Raw genomic sequence first — 17874 nt, 5'->3', positions numbered from 1 at the left:
GATTATTATTCACGAGTGATAATTCAGTTATAATGCTGTAAAAGGTGAAAAACTCTTAAGCAGTTTGCAGAGTAAAGACTTGTTTGAATAAATTGGGGCCCGCCTGATTAATTTTACTGGGCGTACAAAAAAAGAAGAATATTGAGGTTTTAATTTGTTATATTTCTTAGATGAGGTGTACAGTGTTGATTTAAGGCTAGAATCAGAAAAAAACAACAGCTTTAACACATGCAAACAGGTTGGTTGATTCTGTATCTTTCCTCTTATCAGCGTCACTAGCAAAGATGGCGACTCCTGAATTGAAAATCTTCTGTGTTTTGCAATTTGCTAAATTTGGGTACGTCGTTACAGTTCGACGTGTATTCCGTAGAAAGTTTAATTGTAATACACCGACTAACAAACGCATTCATCGATAGCATAATCGGTTTCAAATGACAAGAGATCTCTCTGAAGGGAAGGTACAGGACGACCAAAGGGGTTTGAATGAAAATATCGAACGTGTCACGGAGTTTTTCTTGCGTAATCCTAAAAATTCATTAGGAAGGCTAGCGGCGATTTACCAATGCGAGTGCTAACAAAGAACAAAGAGCGTGAAATGCTTTAAGGAAACGCTTACGTTTACTTCCATACCGTTTACAGCAGTTACAGATTTTGAGGCTTATTGGCTACGATGTGCGTGGCGACTTGGCGATTGTAATGTGCAGCAGGAAGATGACGGGTCATGATCGTATTGCGTTAAGGAATGAGCCAATCTTTCATCTTAGTGGAAACGTTAACACGCATAAAGTCAGTTTGTTTCTCAAAATTAAATGTTTTCTATACTATTTCCCGACAGCATATTTACAAGCCATTCTTTTTCTCTGAAGCAAGCGTAACAGGGGTCGTTTATTTAGATATGTTGCGCATAGGGCTTTTTCTTCAATTGGAAGATTGACCGGAGAATTTATTTGGTGCGCCTCTTCATAACTCAATGACATTTTCCGTGACCGCTGGAAGGGTCGGCTCGTACCTTCTTGACCGAGTTTGTTTGAAACGGTTTTCGAGGTCATCCGATCAGATTCCAAGTAATTATTTTCCTTTGGAATCTTGTGTATGTGCCTCCGTTAAGTATTGACCTACCCGATCGAAGCAGCTGTCGCTTCTGTTACTCCAGACATGCCGGTTAAAGTATGGGATAAACTCTCTTGTCGGTTGGATGTGTGCCGCGTGACAGAAGGTGCTAACATTAAACACTTGTAAGAAAAAACTGTAAGAATTACTTTTTCATTTTATTTTCGATTCCCTTACTGTAAGTCAAAGTTAAGATATTAAATAGATTTAAAACCCCGATATTCTTTTTTAAACATTCTGTATAATAAAAAATCTGATGTTTACACTACGTGACTTCTTTATACGCCTATTAAATTAACACATATACATTTACACATATACACATTTTTTTTTTTTAAATTAAAAGTACATAAAAAAGTTTATTTCATTAATATTTTCTGATATTTTTCATATTTTTATTGTTATTATTGTATTATTATTTATCGTAAAAACCGTTTTACAATGAGGTTAATAATTACAAAAAAAAATATGTACATTAAATTAAAAAAAAAAGCTAAAAAAATATTTGTATATGAAGTCGGAGTCGAACCGATGTTTCTTCTCCTTGTAACATCGAAATATTTCATTAATTAACATTTTATTTGGCAACTGGAAGCAATGAAAATAAGTACCACTTGTGATGTATCGTTGAAAAGCTGTCAATGAGGGCTTATTACTGCAGTTAAGAAAATGTCCGTAATCCAAATCTTTTGGATTTTGGGCTTTTTTGGACACTTTTGGTCGTGTCGATTGCAGTCAAAAAAGAAGGTGCACAACTACGTGTTACATCGGTGCTAAATCCAAAATATCAACATTCTACGGCTAATCGTTTTTGAGTTATGCGATATATATACATACGTACGTACAGACGTCATGCCGAAGCTAGCAAAAATGGTTTCACGGATGGTCAAAATGGATGTTTCCGTTGAAATTTGAAAACTGAAATTTATCCCGATCACAATTTACTTCGTTAAAGGAAGTAAAAATCAGGTATAATAAAGTGGTTTATTTTAATTTTTCCGAACCAAAAATAAAGTACCTATTGGCAATTTAAAATATCGAAATAATTTTAATTCACTATTCTACTCTGTTATTCTACTCTACTCTGATATTCTACTCTGTTCTTGGTAATTCTTAGAGGTAATTTTAGGAGAGTTCTGTGTAGTTATTTATTTATGTATGTATATTAAATAATTTTGCTATTTGTTGTAATTTAGTTAATAGAAATAGATTTATTATCATTTTAACGTTATTATTACGATAGGACCGTATCCGATCGTAATAATAACGTTTACTTAAACAATAAAGCACCTTTTTTAATAGCGTTTGATACTGACGTATTTATATATTAGTCAGCTAGGATCTTGGCCGCAGTTAATAATTATGAGTAATACCTACTACGTACGCAAATTAGTTTTTACCTTTTTTTTATTGTATAAGGTGGGTGGTAATATTAGGTCGCCGAACTAAGATACTGAAAGACGGTAGGTGTTAGTTATCGGTGGGTTTGCATTGTCTAAACTGAACTGGTTGGTAGCTTGTTTCTTTTATATTACAGCAGCAGCTCTAAAAGCACAGATGTTGTATAAATTTGTTTTGGTCTTATTCAATCCGTCTTTCGTTCAGTGTGATTCATTTATATATCGATGAAGTTCGCTTCTTGTATCGGTTTCAGTGGTGGTAAGTATTTGCTTATTACTCCATTTGCAGCATATGTATTTTATTTCTTTTGTAAAATCGCTTGTGCTTTTAGTATTATTGATATACATTTTATTTTACAATTTTATTTATATATCTAATGTATTTCTTTAATATAAATTTTAATTTTAATAAGAAACAACAGGTGTTATATAGTATTGTGCTGGAGTTGAATTATCTGACCTTAGTCCGGGTAGTTTTTAAAACAATATTTTATTTTTATATTAGACAGCAAATATTTCTTCACGGATTGTTGTTTTTTTCGAGGTTTCCCGTAGTAATAAATTAATAGCATGTTAATTAAAAAAAGTTAAATACTTGTATACAGAGTGTGTCGAGTGAAACTTAAGGAACTGATTCAGGACATCAAAATAAACAAATAATTTCATGCGGGCAAATGCCCGCATTTGATTTTTATTACATTTTTTGGAAAAAAATTATATGATGGGGTGGTTAAGAACCTCCTATACTTCGAAAGGGTGTAGGACTTTATAAAATTTTACTTGGGCTTGTTTTTATTATAAAATGGTTTTTTTTTAATCGATTAATTTTATATGTTCTAGATCCTTCGTAGTATTAACAAAATTTTCATGCTATCATTTTGGGACGAGTGCTTTATGTAGCGCAGAACTGAAGTTCCCGATTACATAGCTTTCTTTCTTTTTCTGTTTGACCTCCTGAGCCACGGTAAGGTATTATACTTCAGAGGATGAATGAGGATGATGTGTATGAATGTAGATGAAATATAGTCTGGTACAGTCTCAGTTCGACCGTTCCTGAGATGTGTGGTTAATTGAAACCCAGCCACCAAAGAACACCGGTATCCACGATCAAGTATTCAAATGCGTATAAAAGTACTAGGAACCTAGTAAAGACAGTTACTTTACCTTAGAACTCTCGACTTCGAAATCACTTAATTTGCGATGATGATTTCACCACTAGACCAACCCGATTATACTGTATGAACTGTACAGTATATTATATAAGAGAAAGGATGCGCTTATCGGGTCTAATTTCCCATGTTAAGATTTTTTTCCGATCCTAATATTTTATTATCTCCTCTAACAAAAAACACAATTTTAGCGTTGAAGAATTCCGGAAGGATGTGTATATGTCAGTATCTTTTTGCTTGATATCTCATGATTGCATAGACCGGTTTAGATGAAATTTGGCATGGTGATTTCTGTATAAAGGATATTGATGGCATTTAAGTTTGGTCTCAGTCGGTCAGAGGAATAGGGAGATACTGGATCTTGCGGGCCCCGACCCTCAAACTTTTACTCAAATTTTAGGATAGGTAAATATTTTAAAGTAAATTATTGGTTCTTAGGTGGCCAGAATAATTTCTGATTGTACGCCGGATTTTAAAATCTTATTCAAACTACCCATATAGAGGTGGTGGAGGAAAATACTTTTATGTATTTCATCGTTTCTGGACTGTCATATCTTGTACCAAAAATGATTCTATTATAAGTATGTAATTTTCGTTATGTATTTGGGCAGTTTCGTTCAGGTGTGGGGGATATTAAGCATAATATTTTGCATTTTTTCGTCAGTAATCGTTTTGCTTGACATCTTTAGACTGGATTAATCGATTTTTATGAAGTTTTGTATGATATCTTGTGAATACGGATCATTGATATCATATAATTTTAGTTTAAATTGGTCAAGGGGGTGTGGAGATACGATCACCTTGAGTCCTGCGTCTCAAAACTTTACCGAATACCCACCTAAGTAGTAGTCTATCGAAGGCGGAACCAAAGGCGGTAGCTAGACTTACATTACTCCCGGTTCTGGGGAAACGTTATGTCTTTGCCGGCTTTTATGTATCGGTTTGAAAAATCGATTATTTTCTTAAGGTAGGTAAATATGTTTACGGTTGAAAAACGTATCGGCTTATTAACTTTAATACAAGGTAGGGGGTTTTCCCAACTTGAGGCCGGACTTATTTTGATATGAATCCTGGCCCATGGGAGATTCAGGAGGAATTGCTCATTCCTGATCTTCCGCTTCCCCTATTTTCATCGGGGTAATCATAACCGATATCGTAGACACCGCGTGCCAAGATCTCTCGGTTTGCAGCGTAGCCTGAATGATGTTCTCTGAGGTAAGCTTGCCTTAAAACACCCGCGACCGTACTGATCACGGATCCACTTGTAAGCAACTGGATCAGTTCGTACCCCAGTTTTCCGGGTTTACCGGCCAGCCTTCTCTGGAGATCCGACATTAGTCTGCGGAAAGAGTAGGGGTTTACTTCTATATACATGTCTAGATAATATAGTATCATTATTTATTGCCAGAATTCGTTTAAATTTTAAGTTAAATTACAAATTATTAAAAATAGTATATATTAATGCGTTAATCATATTGTAGATAACGACTACTCAACATTATGAATATTTATAAATGAAAATATTTTAAATAAGTAAACGTTTGATAACAACAAATGACAGTTGTAAAATTTTAATAATTACTAAATTTGAATAAAATCGATCCACACGCTGATTTGAAGCACGAAACAATAAGAGAGGTGGAACCAAATATGACATCCTTTAAACGGTTGGAATTTATTAAAAGAAAAACAATTAAACCAGATGTGAAATCAACATTTCTCTATATTATTTATAATATTCAAATATGTATATCGATATAAAGAATAATGAATGGAAATTTATTTTAGAGATAATAAAACAACTCGTGATAAGCGTGTACTGTGTGCGTGCTAAACACTCTACCCACTCATGATAATATTTTTGAAAAGTAAATATTATAAATTAATATGAACAAATTGATTGAGAAAAATCACTATCTTTCCCGTGAATTCATTTTTAATTTAGAAATAAACGGAGTGTTCTCAGTTTTAATATTTGTGAAACAGGTGACCGAATAATCATAAAATTGTGTATGGTGATGCATGTAATTGGTAATATTTTAGTTTTATGAAAATTCAACGTGGAGTAAAAGGGTAGTTCTTTAATCCATTGTAGGATTAAATATAAACAGAAAATTTTCGTGACCACGATTATATCTTTTGTAATTTTGTAGAAGTATTTCGAATAAAAAATAACATCAGTTATTAAAAAAATAACGTATGTAAATTTATTCAGAATTACATCGTTACTATCATATTAACCGTATATCATCGTAAACCTTATCTATCTCCATTCTCCTCATTCGCAGCTAAATTTTCAATATTCTTATATGTGTAACATTTCCTCTAGTATCGTCTATAATTTTTATTCTTTTCCGACATCTTCTTTTTACATCTTTTACTGATCCTTCTAGCATTTTTTAATCATTCCTTCACTCTCATTACATGACACGACCGCTTAGCTTTCTTGTACTTATTTGTTCTGATTAACTTTATATTCTTGTTATTATTTCATTTTTCATTTTGTCTGTCCGTCTAATCTTCGACCTCCTCCACGCCCAGGTTTCAAATATTTCCAAGCCTTTCTTTTTTTATAGTCGATTTTTCACATCCGTACTGCTAATACAACACAAAATGCTTCTTTTAGTCTAATTCCATCTTGTAACGTAATAACTCTTTCCGTTAAACGCTTTCTTAGGTATTACTATTTTGTTTTATCTTACTTTTGCAATCTTCCTTCTATCAACACGGTACCTAAATATCTTTACTGTTTTACTAGTTCAATTCGTCCTTCTTTTTTGTAAACATTCGTCGCTTTATTATCTCGTAACTCATTACTTTAACTTTCTTTCCGTATTCTGTCATTGCCTTCTGCTGTTCTTCGCAAAAAATACATTCAACAATCGACTTTCCGGGAATCGGACACGAGAGTGAAGACCAAGTGATTTAAAAGCAAGCACGTTAAATTTACTAATCCGAGCCGATCGTTTTTTATTTACTTCTGTTTTTTGTTTACGAAGTCATTTTACAAATTTTTAGTACTCATAATTTTCTTATTTTAATTCAGCAGTCTTAAACAGTTGTGGAAATGTTATTTCTTATCTAGATCGTTCTTTTAGACGTTACAAACTTTTAAAATCCTAGGTTCAGATAGAAAATTTGATTTTACAGTATGTAACGATTGCGTGGATGTTATAAGATCAGCTAAAAATCAAAAACATCTGGATATGAATAGATGAAGTTTGATTTAAATTTTTACGGATATTATCACCAACATAACTAACAGTTGACTTTGTTAACAGCTAATTTCCATGTTTCATTGTTGACGTTGAACGTGGAACTGTTGAAGCTTTGTTTAATTTTTTAATTCTAGTTTTATTTTTTGTTGAAAATATTTTTCATTGTAGTAATGTCTACGTAGAGTTCGTGAAGGAAATTTTCAACAAAGGTTTCCAGATATCGATGTTCCACATCGCAGTGCTATGCGAAACTTGATCGATAAGTTTCGGAAAACTGCTTCTGTCAAAGTAGCATCCAAGTCTGAAAGACCGTTTGTCCTGACCAGAGGTAAAGTTAGATTATATCTGTGATCGCATCAGAAACTTGGCCGAACAAGTAGAAATCTCAAGGAGTAGTATTCACAGAGCACTGACTAAACGTTTTAAAACTGTATCAGTATAAATTAACTGCAGTACATCAGTCACCCGATACTGATTTTCATAAACGTGTTGAATGTTATCTGTTTTTTTTTTTTTTTTTTTTTTTTTTTTTTTATTGTGATAGAGTTGAAAACATTTCCGATGTAACATTTTTTCCGATAAAATGTGGTTTCATTTATCTAATACTTATACAAGACACTATGTGTCAATAGCCAGAAAAATCTGATGCAGTCTACAAATAATTCTTAACACGTTGGCTACTATGACGATACTTGCAATCCTTAACTCTTATTCACTGGTTACCGATGAATTTCATAGTATTATTAATCGGGTAGCAAACCAAATAACTGTTGAAAATTGATAAGAAAACTGTTTTTTATTAATGACACACCATGTAAAAGGTAAAAAATATTAAAAAGAAAACAAAGAAAAAAAGAAAAAAGTGAGATAGCCAGCATTCCTCGCAGTACACCATTAAAGAGTTATTTTTTGTATACCATGAGGAGTGGTGCCTGTAATCCTCATTAAAAAGATATTATAAACAGATTGAACAAGAAGATACAAAATTATGCAATGGTTTTTAAGCAGTTATAACAATATTTTATTTTTATAGACAGTTTCATTATGAACATTTTTAATGAATTTTTGTGAAACATGTTAAGCACATAAATGTTTTACAGGTATTGCACTTGGTTGAGACACATTTGACCGTTTTTATGAACAATGTCCTCTTTCTTTTTTAGCGATGTCCGCATAACAGTATACACCCCTTCTCCTAACGCAACGATATGATTTTGTGAGGATACGTTTCTCAGCCACTGTTTTCATACTTATTTAATTAATTAGTTGGATCTCCATTTTGATCAGTTTCCAGAATTTTTAGGATTAACTCTCTTCAAAATTCAGCAGTAGATTTTTGTTTTCTTTGAAAATGGTTATAAGTTAACCGTGCATTTACAACAGAAGTATTTAATAATATTTAAAATGCCACGATGTGGTACCACCTAATTGTTTTGCAGAGTGGTGAAAAGTAATTACTCATTTGATCTGATAAGTCGATTCTCTACTTACCTTTATTGTACTCTATTATGGCTGCAGGTTTTGTGACAGGTTTTCCTGATTTATTACTGTTACCAGTTTGTTTAATTTGTATTGTGTGTTTTATGGTAAGGAAATCGACATCACGCCTATTTTGCAATTACAATTCCACTTGAATTTTGTTTCCGAACTATATGTCCTTTTTTTTTCTTTTTTTGCTGCATTAATTCTGTAGGTAAAAATTTGCTTCGAATTGTGCCTAGCAAATGAATATTCATTTGGATCGATGAATTTTCTAATGGCACAGTTGTATAGCAGTTGACCCAGATTACGGTGCGACCTTCAAACAAAGGTTTTTCTGCTAATTGTAGTACAACATTATCTGCAACATCTCCACTATTTGGTCTAACAGGCCAAATTCCCTGATTTTCCCTGAACATACTGCAGTTTGTAATGTGTTGCCAACAGGATTGCATAATTTAAACATTTTAATCCCGTACTTATGAGACTTGTTTGGTAAATATTGCAGAAACGGTAATCTTTGTCTGAAAGGGATCATACTGTCATCGACAACAATTATCTCTCCTGAGGTGTATTCACTAGCAAACCTTTCATGAATCATATCGAGCAGATTTCGTAGTTTGTACAACCTATTATCAGTTTCCGGTCTGCGAAATGAACAAATTTCGGAATCAATTGAAACCTGTTGCGACTCATCACCTTTGTATGACACAGTTTTTATACAGGATATTGGTAGACCAATAATCAAATATCTTGGGATATTTCACTAACCCCATATGTACGATAACCGCAAAGAATTTCCACATTTATTCTTCACATGTATTATTCCGCTTCAACTGAGAACGAGTGTTTCTGTTATTCTGTAAATAATTTAGTGGGTTTTTATTGTTTTCTGAAACTATCATTTTTAATATTGGAGTAGTAAAAAATTGTTTATAAACTTGTCATTTAAACTGTCATTATTATCAAATTCTGATGAAGAGTTTGATAATAAATCTTCTTCATCCGGTTGGAATTGTGAACCGGATATAGAAAATAAACTCCTTTCATCATCACTCTCTTGAAGAGCAGATAAGATTTCGTTATCTGATAATACCGTACTAGGCCGTTTCCTTTTTGTAATTCCACTACAACCTGGTTTAGGATTCATATTTTTTTCTTTTCCTGTTTACCCTCCGGAACCACCGTAAGGTATTACTTCAGAGGATGATCTGTAAGATTCATATTTAAAAATGAAAATTAATAAATTACCCTTTATTCTTAGAAAACGTATTATCAAATTAAAGTATATATTAGAACACTAACCTAAATCTCGAACGAGTGTTATTAATTTTTTTACCACTAAATTATCAATTTCTTTATGGTCTGTTTACGACGATATGTTAAGGTTTGAAAATGCTAAATTAGCCTAATACTAGCTCTTATCTACTTCATTAGAAATACTCAACACAAAACTAAACGAATAATAACACAAAATAAACTCTGAAGAACAACATAACCAAACAAAGTCGACGAATACTCATTAGAAAACAAGTACTTAGTTAATCCTAAAAAAAGGCGATAAACGGCGAACATTTGCTACATTAAAACTGACATTTCCTGTATACAGCAAAACAGATTAAAAAATGTTCCTGTGAATCGCTCTCTTGTGATTCTGTATTAAAAAACTATGTGTGAGGAATGCCGGTAATCCTCGCGGTACAGAAGTTATGAAACCTAAGTAGTGCAGGCAATCCTCACCGGTACCTAACGAACTTCTCTGTATTCTTACCGGTAGCCAACGTGTTAAAAGATCTTCGAACGACCGTAAGGTGAAAAATTTGATGTTTGATCTTGTATATTGCGTAAGCGTTTAATCATTCAGTTTTTTCACAACACAGTAAACTCGGAACTTCATCGCGAAGAAATCGTATATTCTTTTATCGGCCGATTAAAAAAGGAAGAAATTTTGGATTGTACTTTTCCAGTAAAATAGAGGAGCAACGGCGGCGGCACACAGCCGATGTTTCTTTAAATTTATTTTTGTGAAATTTTCGAGAATAGGCTCATTTTAAAGCACATCTGGCTATTGAGATCCTTAAATTTTATACCTACGGATTTTTGTTTATGTGAAGCGAGTAAAAGGATTTTTGTAGGAACTAACCTTATACTCTGGATGAATTGAAAAATAACGTAATTGAATTTGTAAATACGATCACTCGTTAAGTGCTTCAGCGTGTGATTTTAAGCGCGTTGAAATGTGTTAAGTCATGCCTGTATGCAAAAGGTGGCCGTCTCGAGCATTTCCAGTAAATATTTTCCTGATTGTACCGTTGTTGTATATAATAAATTTAACGTTTGTAAATATTTATACAGTTTCGTTAGGATACCTGCTTGTTATCAGGGATATAATAAACAAGCTGCTTTTAAAATATATTTTTACATACATTATATGAACATTGTGATTATTTTGTGTCGGTAGCGCTGAAGAAAAATGATAAATGATTACACGTTATTATAGTTTTTTATTTTTTCAGTTGATAAATAGTCGTTGTTATATACTGAATATAAAATGAGTTAGGGGTTTAGAAGCTTAAGAAATACATCATAAGTTACCCTTAGTTTTTTTTTTTTTTGCATATTCGCCCCGTTTTTCATATTAGGGTCAAAGAGTTATACAATCCGAGTTGGTTATGAAAAAAAATACGATATAGGTGTGAGAAAAAGAATTTTATTTTTAAATAATATTTTTTTGAAATGAATTTTACGTAGTGTACTTCTACGTTTGTACGCGTTGTATGTAATTTTTTTCTTTTTGAAAAGAGATCACAAAATCTCATCCTCTAAAAAAAAAAAGTGATAAAATCATTTTAAAATCTGCATCACGCCTCTGTACTTTTCCCTAAGATTAGAGTATACAGGATGATTCTAAATTGCATGGCACTTTCTTGGAAGATGCATCTCTAACCAAAAATAAAAAAAAAGTCCATATAAACATACGTCAGAAAACGATTCGTTAGTGAGTTTCGACTCGTGAAACATTTAGTCCTGTTTTCGGGGTCCCCCTGTAAAATTAAAACGTACTTCTTGGGATACAATTCGAGGAGTAAATTTGGAGTTTCTTTATGAGTTTTGATCTAAAAAATTGAATAAAAGCGGTCCAGACCTCAATCTAACTTAGGTTTTAAGAGAAACAGGGTAAAACACGTAAACGTTTTGTCGGAAAATACACTTTTAGGTTTGGAATAAAATAACCTTGTTAATTTACCGATAAACGAATAAAAATGTCTAGTTAACTTTGTAAATAATTTAATTCTGAGAAAATTACTGTAAATAACGTCTATGAACATTAAACACAAATTTGAGAAGTGTATCGGAAAAGTGATACGATTTTAAACAGTAGTATTTACATACAAATGTTAAAATTATAAAAATAAATTTGAAAGAGATCCTTCTAAAGCGCATTAAAAATCTTTATTTTTTCATAGGTTGGCGATAACAGCTGATCAACAGTTAAGTTTAGTGTTTAGCATTTTATTTGAGCGGTGTTGTGCTGTTACTGTTCTGTCAGTCATTCACAAATATCATTTCATTTGGAGTACTGACGGACCTGTTGTTAATTTATAGCAAAGTAAATAAAAATGGATTGGCCGCTGTGCGTCCGTATCGGGAAAAATATCCAGATCAAAGAGTACCGGATCGTAAGACATTTTAGACTTTGGAGAGAAAAGTTCGAGAAACGCGTACGCTTAAACCACGATTCGATGCCGGTCGTTAACGTTTTGTGAGAAATGCCAACGCTAAAGAAGCAATATTGAATACAGTAAAAGTATCTTCCCAATCTCAAGCACCAGAAGGCGCTTTCATAGACGTTACTTTCAAGTTTTTACTTCCTTGTACGAAGTAAAGGAAGTATTGTAATCGCGAAAAATTTCGGTTTTCAGGTTTCAACGGAAATATCCATTTTCACAATCTCTGAATACATTTTTACTAGTTTCGGCGTGACGTGTGTGTATGAACGTATGTATCTCGCATTCAAAAGCGATTAACTTTAGAATTTTGAAATTTTGTATTTATGACTGTTGTAACATCTAGTTGTCCACCTCCCTTTTTCATTGCAGTCGACTGGGACAAAAATGTCTATACTGTCATACCACTAAATAAAGCGGGATTTCAATTTTGAAACATTTGGATATTCGATTTTTTCGTAAATGCAGTAATAAGCCCTTGTTGAGAGCTTTTCAACAATATATCATAAGTGGTACTTATTTCCATTGATTCCATTGATTCCAGAGTTATAGCCAAATAAAATTTTAATTAATGAAATATTTGGATCATCTTACAAGGGGAAGGCACATCGGTTTTAACTTCTTTTTTTTTTCATTTAAATATATTGGTTTTTTAATAATTATTAACCTCTGATTGTAAAAAAAAGTTTTAATAATAAATAATATCGCAATAAGTATCACTTTTCCGATCAATTTGTGTATTTTGTTTCTAATTGAAGTAGTTATTGTTAATAGAGTTATTTACATCAATTTTCTTAGAATTAAATTCTCTACAAAGTTAATTTTAAATTTATATTTGTTTATTGGTAAATTAAAAAAGTTATTTTATTCCAAACATAAAAGAGTGTATTTTCCGACAAAACGTTTACGTGTTTTACCCTGTTTTTCTTAAAACCTAAGTTAGATTGATGTCTGGACTACTTTTATTCAATTTCGTAGATCAAAACTCATAAAGAAACTCCAGATTTACTCCTCGAATTGTATCCCAAGAAGTACGATTTAATTTTACAGAGGGAGCAGAAAACAGACTAAAATGTTTCACGAGTCGAAACTCACTAACGAATCGTTTTCTGACGTATGTTTATATGGACTTTTTTTTTATTTTTGGTTACAGATGCATCTTCCAAGAAAGTGCCATGCAATTTGGAATCCCTCTGCAAACATATTTACAATAGTTCTTCCAGAAAAAATCCTTCTTCTCCCGATGAATTATTATGATATAACATTTAATATGCTTCCTTGTATATCGGTATATATTTTAGTTTTTATATTTTAAAAGCGTTTTAACCTGCGATGATGAAATTTGGCATTCTAATTCCTAATTATAGAAAGATCGAGTGGTTTAAAACTTTTGGAAAGATCAGATAACATTCGTTTCAAACGGTGTTGAATTATATGGAAAATTAACTTGTAAGAAAACTGTAGGTTTAACATTCTCAACTTATCGAGTTGATAGTTTTTAAGTGCATTTCACGAAATGATTGGTTGCCATCTCGAGAGTAGTTTTTTCCTTATCGTTAAAATAAAAGGTGGTAATACTACTCACATCGTAATATGTTAAAAATGGGCTCTATATATATATATATATATATATATATAAATTCATGCAGTTTTAATAAATTTATGTTGCAGATTTAATAAATTGAATTTCTTATGAAATTCACTTTATTTATTTTTTATTTGTTTGTAGTAAATCAGGCGTTAACTCTGTGATAGTAGTTTGTTGAACGTTTACCTTAGGGTTAAACTTTCACCAACTGTCAGTACCACTTAAAAACATTTAAATTAGCAAAGATAAACGCCGAAGTTTACAAATTATAAAAGTCCATAAACAGAAGCGCGTTTTGATTGATTTTTAAACGATCAACATCAGGTAGTTTTAAAGAAAAAAATATTTATAATAATTTTAAATATTTAAAATAATATATATAAAGATTTTGTTTCACTTCATAAAGGGATAGATTTATACGTTTCCTTACATTAACTATCCTGGTTTTATTTGACGACTGTAACGCATATAAATCACTTATATGACAGTGAATAGTCACCGTTGCTTTCTCTGAGCGTAATGATTACTGTACAACCAATCCCTCTGGTGATCAGGAACGGAATGTAATTCCTGTTGATGAATATATCATATGAATTTCGTCAATATTCGTCTTTATATTTGGCACGTTGAATAAAGCAACAGGAAACTTAATCTTATTTTCTTAAACTATCCTTAATTTTCGTAAAACGTCTGATAGAAGATACGTGATATTATTGAGAATGCCATAAGTAATGTCAGGTGGCCTGCAACTGTTATAGTCGCAGCAGTTAAAACACATACTTTTACACGTTAGGTGCTGAAATTGCATAGGCTGTATAGGCGATCCCGTACAAGAACTAGCCGCTCGTAGCGCCATAATCGACGATGCAAAATATTCTGTATTCTACAGTATAACATATCTCTTTTTCACTGCTTATGAAACGTTTGTGGCGAAGGGGTTTCCTGCTGTACTTTTCACCGATTTGAATATAATATTGCTTATGAACACTCCAAGCCTTACGAAGCAAAGTAATATTCAGTTCGACCGGTGATAACTTCACTCTCTCTATTCCTGACAACCACAGGGAGAAGCTGTATGATGCAGATCGTTACTCTCAGATAAGTGATTCTGATTATTCAGAGAGTTGCAGTTCTGTTGCTTTACAAATTAAAGGTATAACAAAAATTAGAGTAGATGTTGTAAAATAACATATAGCATACCTGTTTCTGTAGGTAAGTGCATTTTATATATATATATATATATATATATTAGGAGATTCCACTCGGTTGAAATAATAAGGTGGAAATACTTTTTTTTCATTATTATCAAACACATATCGTACTCCTTAAAAGTAAAAATTTTATTTAAATTTTTAACCTTATCCAACTATCTGCCTAGGTAGCTTTTTTAATTATATTTTTTTCTCTAAATGAGACGTTGTTTAATGCGAGTACATATTTAATGCTATGTTATAGAGTTAGGGTTAATAAAGCCTTAACCATATAGATATGTGTTGTATTAAATTTTTTATGTATTTTTTATTTTTTTATTTAGTTAGTCGATCGTATTAATATTTTTACAATTAATTTCCTTTATGTGAAACGTTATTTCGATGAAATTACTTTAAAATTATTGTTATAACGGTCGAAAGGAATTTAAAAAAACATTTGAAATAAATTTTTTGTTCAAATACCGCAAAAAAAAAAAACTTTACGTATACTTGTATCTTTCCGACTCTAGCTCTGTTGTTGCTGTAGCAGCATAGCTAAAAAGGGCAATGTGTAACTTTCGGGTAAACTTTCGGATATTAGGATTTTTGCAAATGTCAGTATTTTAGATCCCCTTAGTTCAAAAGAGATAAGAAAAATTATGGAAACTTCCAGAAGAGTATGTACGCACGTACTTGAGTCGGCATGTATTTTGATTAATATATTTGGACTGACTCGACATAAATTCTTCAAAAATGGCTCGAAAAATTTCTTTATACGGAGCAGTAACGGCATCCCGACTGAGGCCTGGCTGATTACTATGAGATGTAATCAGAGGGTCTAAAGACGACCTCCGGTAAAGCCTCTCAGGGCTTGGAACGGAAGGGGTGGTGTGGTGAACGGAATCGCCACAAGATCCTTTCAGGTCACAAAAAGGGCCTTTTTTTTATAGTGTAATCTTCATGTGATCAGGACGATTGTCCTGATGTTTTTAATAATCCACTTTTGTGTTTTATCGCACAATTTATTAGTACTTGTAAGTGTCTTCCCCTACGGGGTTGGGATGGCAGTTTGAACAAAATTAAAAAAAGAGGAATAGTTTTTGTCATTTTGTAGTTTTGTGTAGCGGTCGCCGAAAATTGAAGACTAGTACTATATTCATCATCATGTTGTGGTCTGCCTGTTGGCAGGGGGTATTACTGTTGTTTCCATCTGTTTCTGTCCCGTGCTTTTCATTTCGTCTCATCATAACCTTCACTACCCTTTATGTTATTTGTTAACTTCAACCACATCCTTCCTCTTCTTTTTATAGACTTCAAAAAAGGAGATGATTATCAGTTCATCAATTTTTTTTTTAATATCTGTTACGCAATATCTTCGACGTTTGTAAACCGATTTGGATAATTTATTTTCAATCGAAAGTACTTTTGGAATTGGTCCTATAAATTTTAACCATATCCTATGATCTTAGGAAAAATACAACAAAAATCGAACGGCTCGACACTCTTAGTCGCTGACACCAGTGAACCAATTTTTATTTTATTTGTACCAAATTACTTGTCATTAAAAGAACCTTCCTATGAGGTGTTCTCGCTATATCGTCTCATTTAAAAAAATAAGTTTTCAACCCTTGAAAATTTAGTAAACATTTAAGGGCGATTTTTGTGTTGGTAATCTTAAAAATAATTTTTACAGTTTTAATTCACAATGTATGATTGTTTCAAACGGTTTAAGAAGTTATATCGCGTAATTTTATAGTTATTTTTGTTTGAGTGAAATTTAAGAAAAAGTATACCACAAATGTTTTTTTGCACCTACGAGCGAAGGAGTGGACGCTTATTAATCTTTTTCTCATCAAAATTCTTTATTTTTTTCGGATTTTCAAATCAAATGTTACCGTTGCCATTTAAGATTTTTGAGTCGGGGTTGGTGTAGTGGTGATGGTTGTTTCACCCCTATTAAAATGATTTTTAAAAAAGTTCCCCTTCGAGTATGGTGTACGTGACTGCAAACAGAAATACGATGGGGCTTATAGCTGTTGAATAATAATGTGGTAACTTTTCAAATGATCACCCGGTATATATATATATATATATACCTATTTTTAGTATATATATATATATATATATATATATATATACTAAAAATTGTAAAATAAAATAATTTAAAAAATATATATAAAACAGACTTAAAAAATAGTAGAAAAAATGTTACAAATAAGTTATATTCATATTTATTAAAAAAAAAAAAAAGCTATTATCTATATAATATAAATCCTACTTCAAACGATGCAAAATTAGTAATTTTTTACATATTGCATAATTAAGTAATTAATATTTGAAAACCGTATGTTTGAAATGAAAATATGTCAAGGGCAAAGCCGGGAAAATTATGCAACCCTTTGTCGACTCTTAATAATTCCTTCGGTTTTGCAGTAGAAGAAAGGTTTCTAACTTTAATGCTTTATGCAGCTATCGGTACATTTTTCGCTTCATCGTTGACAGGTTTAATTATTTTGTTGCGGATTTCTTATACCGTTTTACGTGGAACCGTAATAAAAGTATACGGTAATTTGTTACAGTACTCTGACATTTCTGTAGTACTTTTTATTCCTCCGTATTTATTGATCTGTTTATAATTTTGATTTAATACGAGTATATTTCTTCTGATAATGATTTTATTTCACGATATAAATTTGTTCTCGTTACTTTTTTTTATCGCTATAGAATTAATAATATTTTTCTTGTAACCGACTTGATCGATCGTTCTTTTATTACTTCTTTAAGTTATTTTATAAATCTCTTTGCTGCTTCTACTTAAATCGTTCATTTTGTTGGAGAATTTTTTAAGTTAGATACTTGACGATCGAACATTCTTTATTAGTGACGTAATCTTTTTAATAAATATTTATAACGTTTCGTATTTTTCTTTACTTAGTAAAAATTTGAATAATTGCTTAAGAGTGTTGTTTTATTGTAATGTTATTATCCTTAC

General features: G+C 31.9%; 1 protein-coding gene across 2 annotated transcripts in view; it reads left to right on the top strand.

Moving 5' to 3' along the window:
- Liprin-beta (liprin-beta 1) overlaps positions 1-17874 on the top strand; it is a 387502-nt gene that overhangs the window by 37767 nt on the left and 331861 nt on the right. Inside the window, exon 1 of one of the 2 annotated variants that reach the window (XM_075358205.1) lies at positions 2655-2769. The exons of the other annotated variant lie outside the window; for it this stretch is intronic. Within the exon in view, the coding sequence (XP_075214320.1) occupies positions 2736-2769 (34 nt within the window). The 5' untranslated portion in view covers positions 2655-2735. Of the gene's footprint in view, positions 1-2654; positions 2770-17874 lie in introns of those variants that run through there. 2 annotated transcript variants of the gene reach the window in all.

The sequence above is a fragment of the Lycorma delicatula genome, chromosome 2, assembly GCF_047948215.1.
Source record: "Lycorma delicatula isolate Av1 chromosome 2, ASM4794821v1, whole genome shotgun sequence".
Lineage (NCBI taxonomy): Eukaryota > Metazoa > Arthropoda > Insecta > Hemiptera > Fulgoridae > Lycorma > Lycorma delicatula.
Note: the sequence above shows the minus strand (reverse complement) of the source record. Positions and strands in the feature narration are given on the sequence as shown.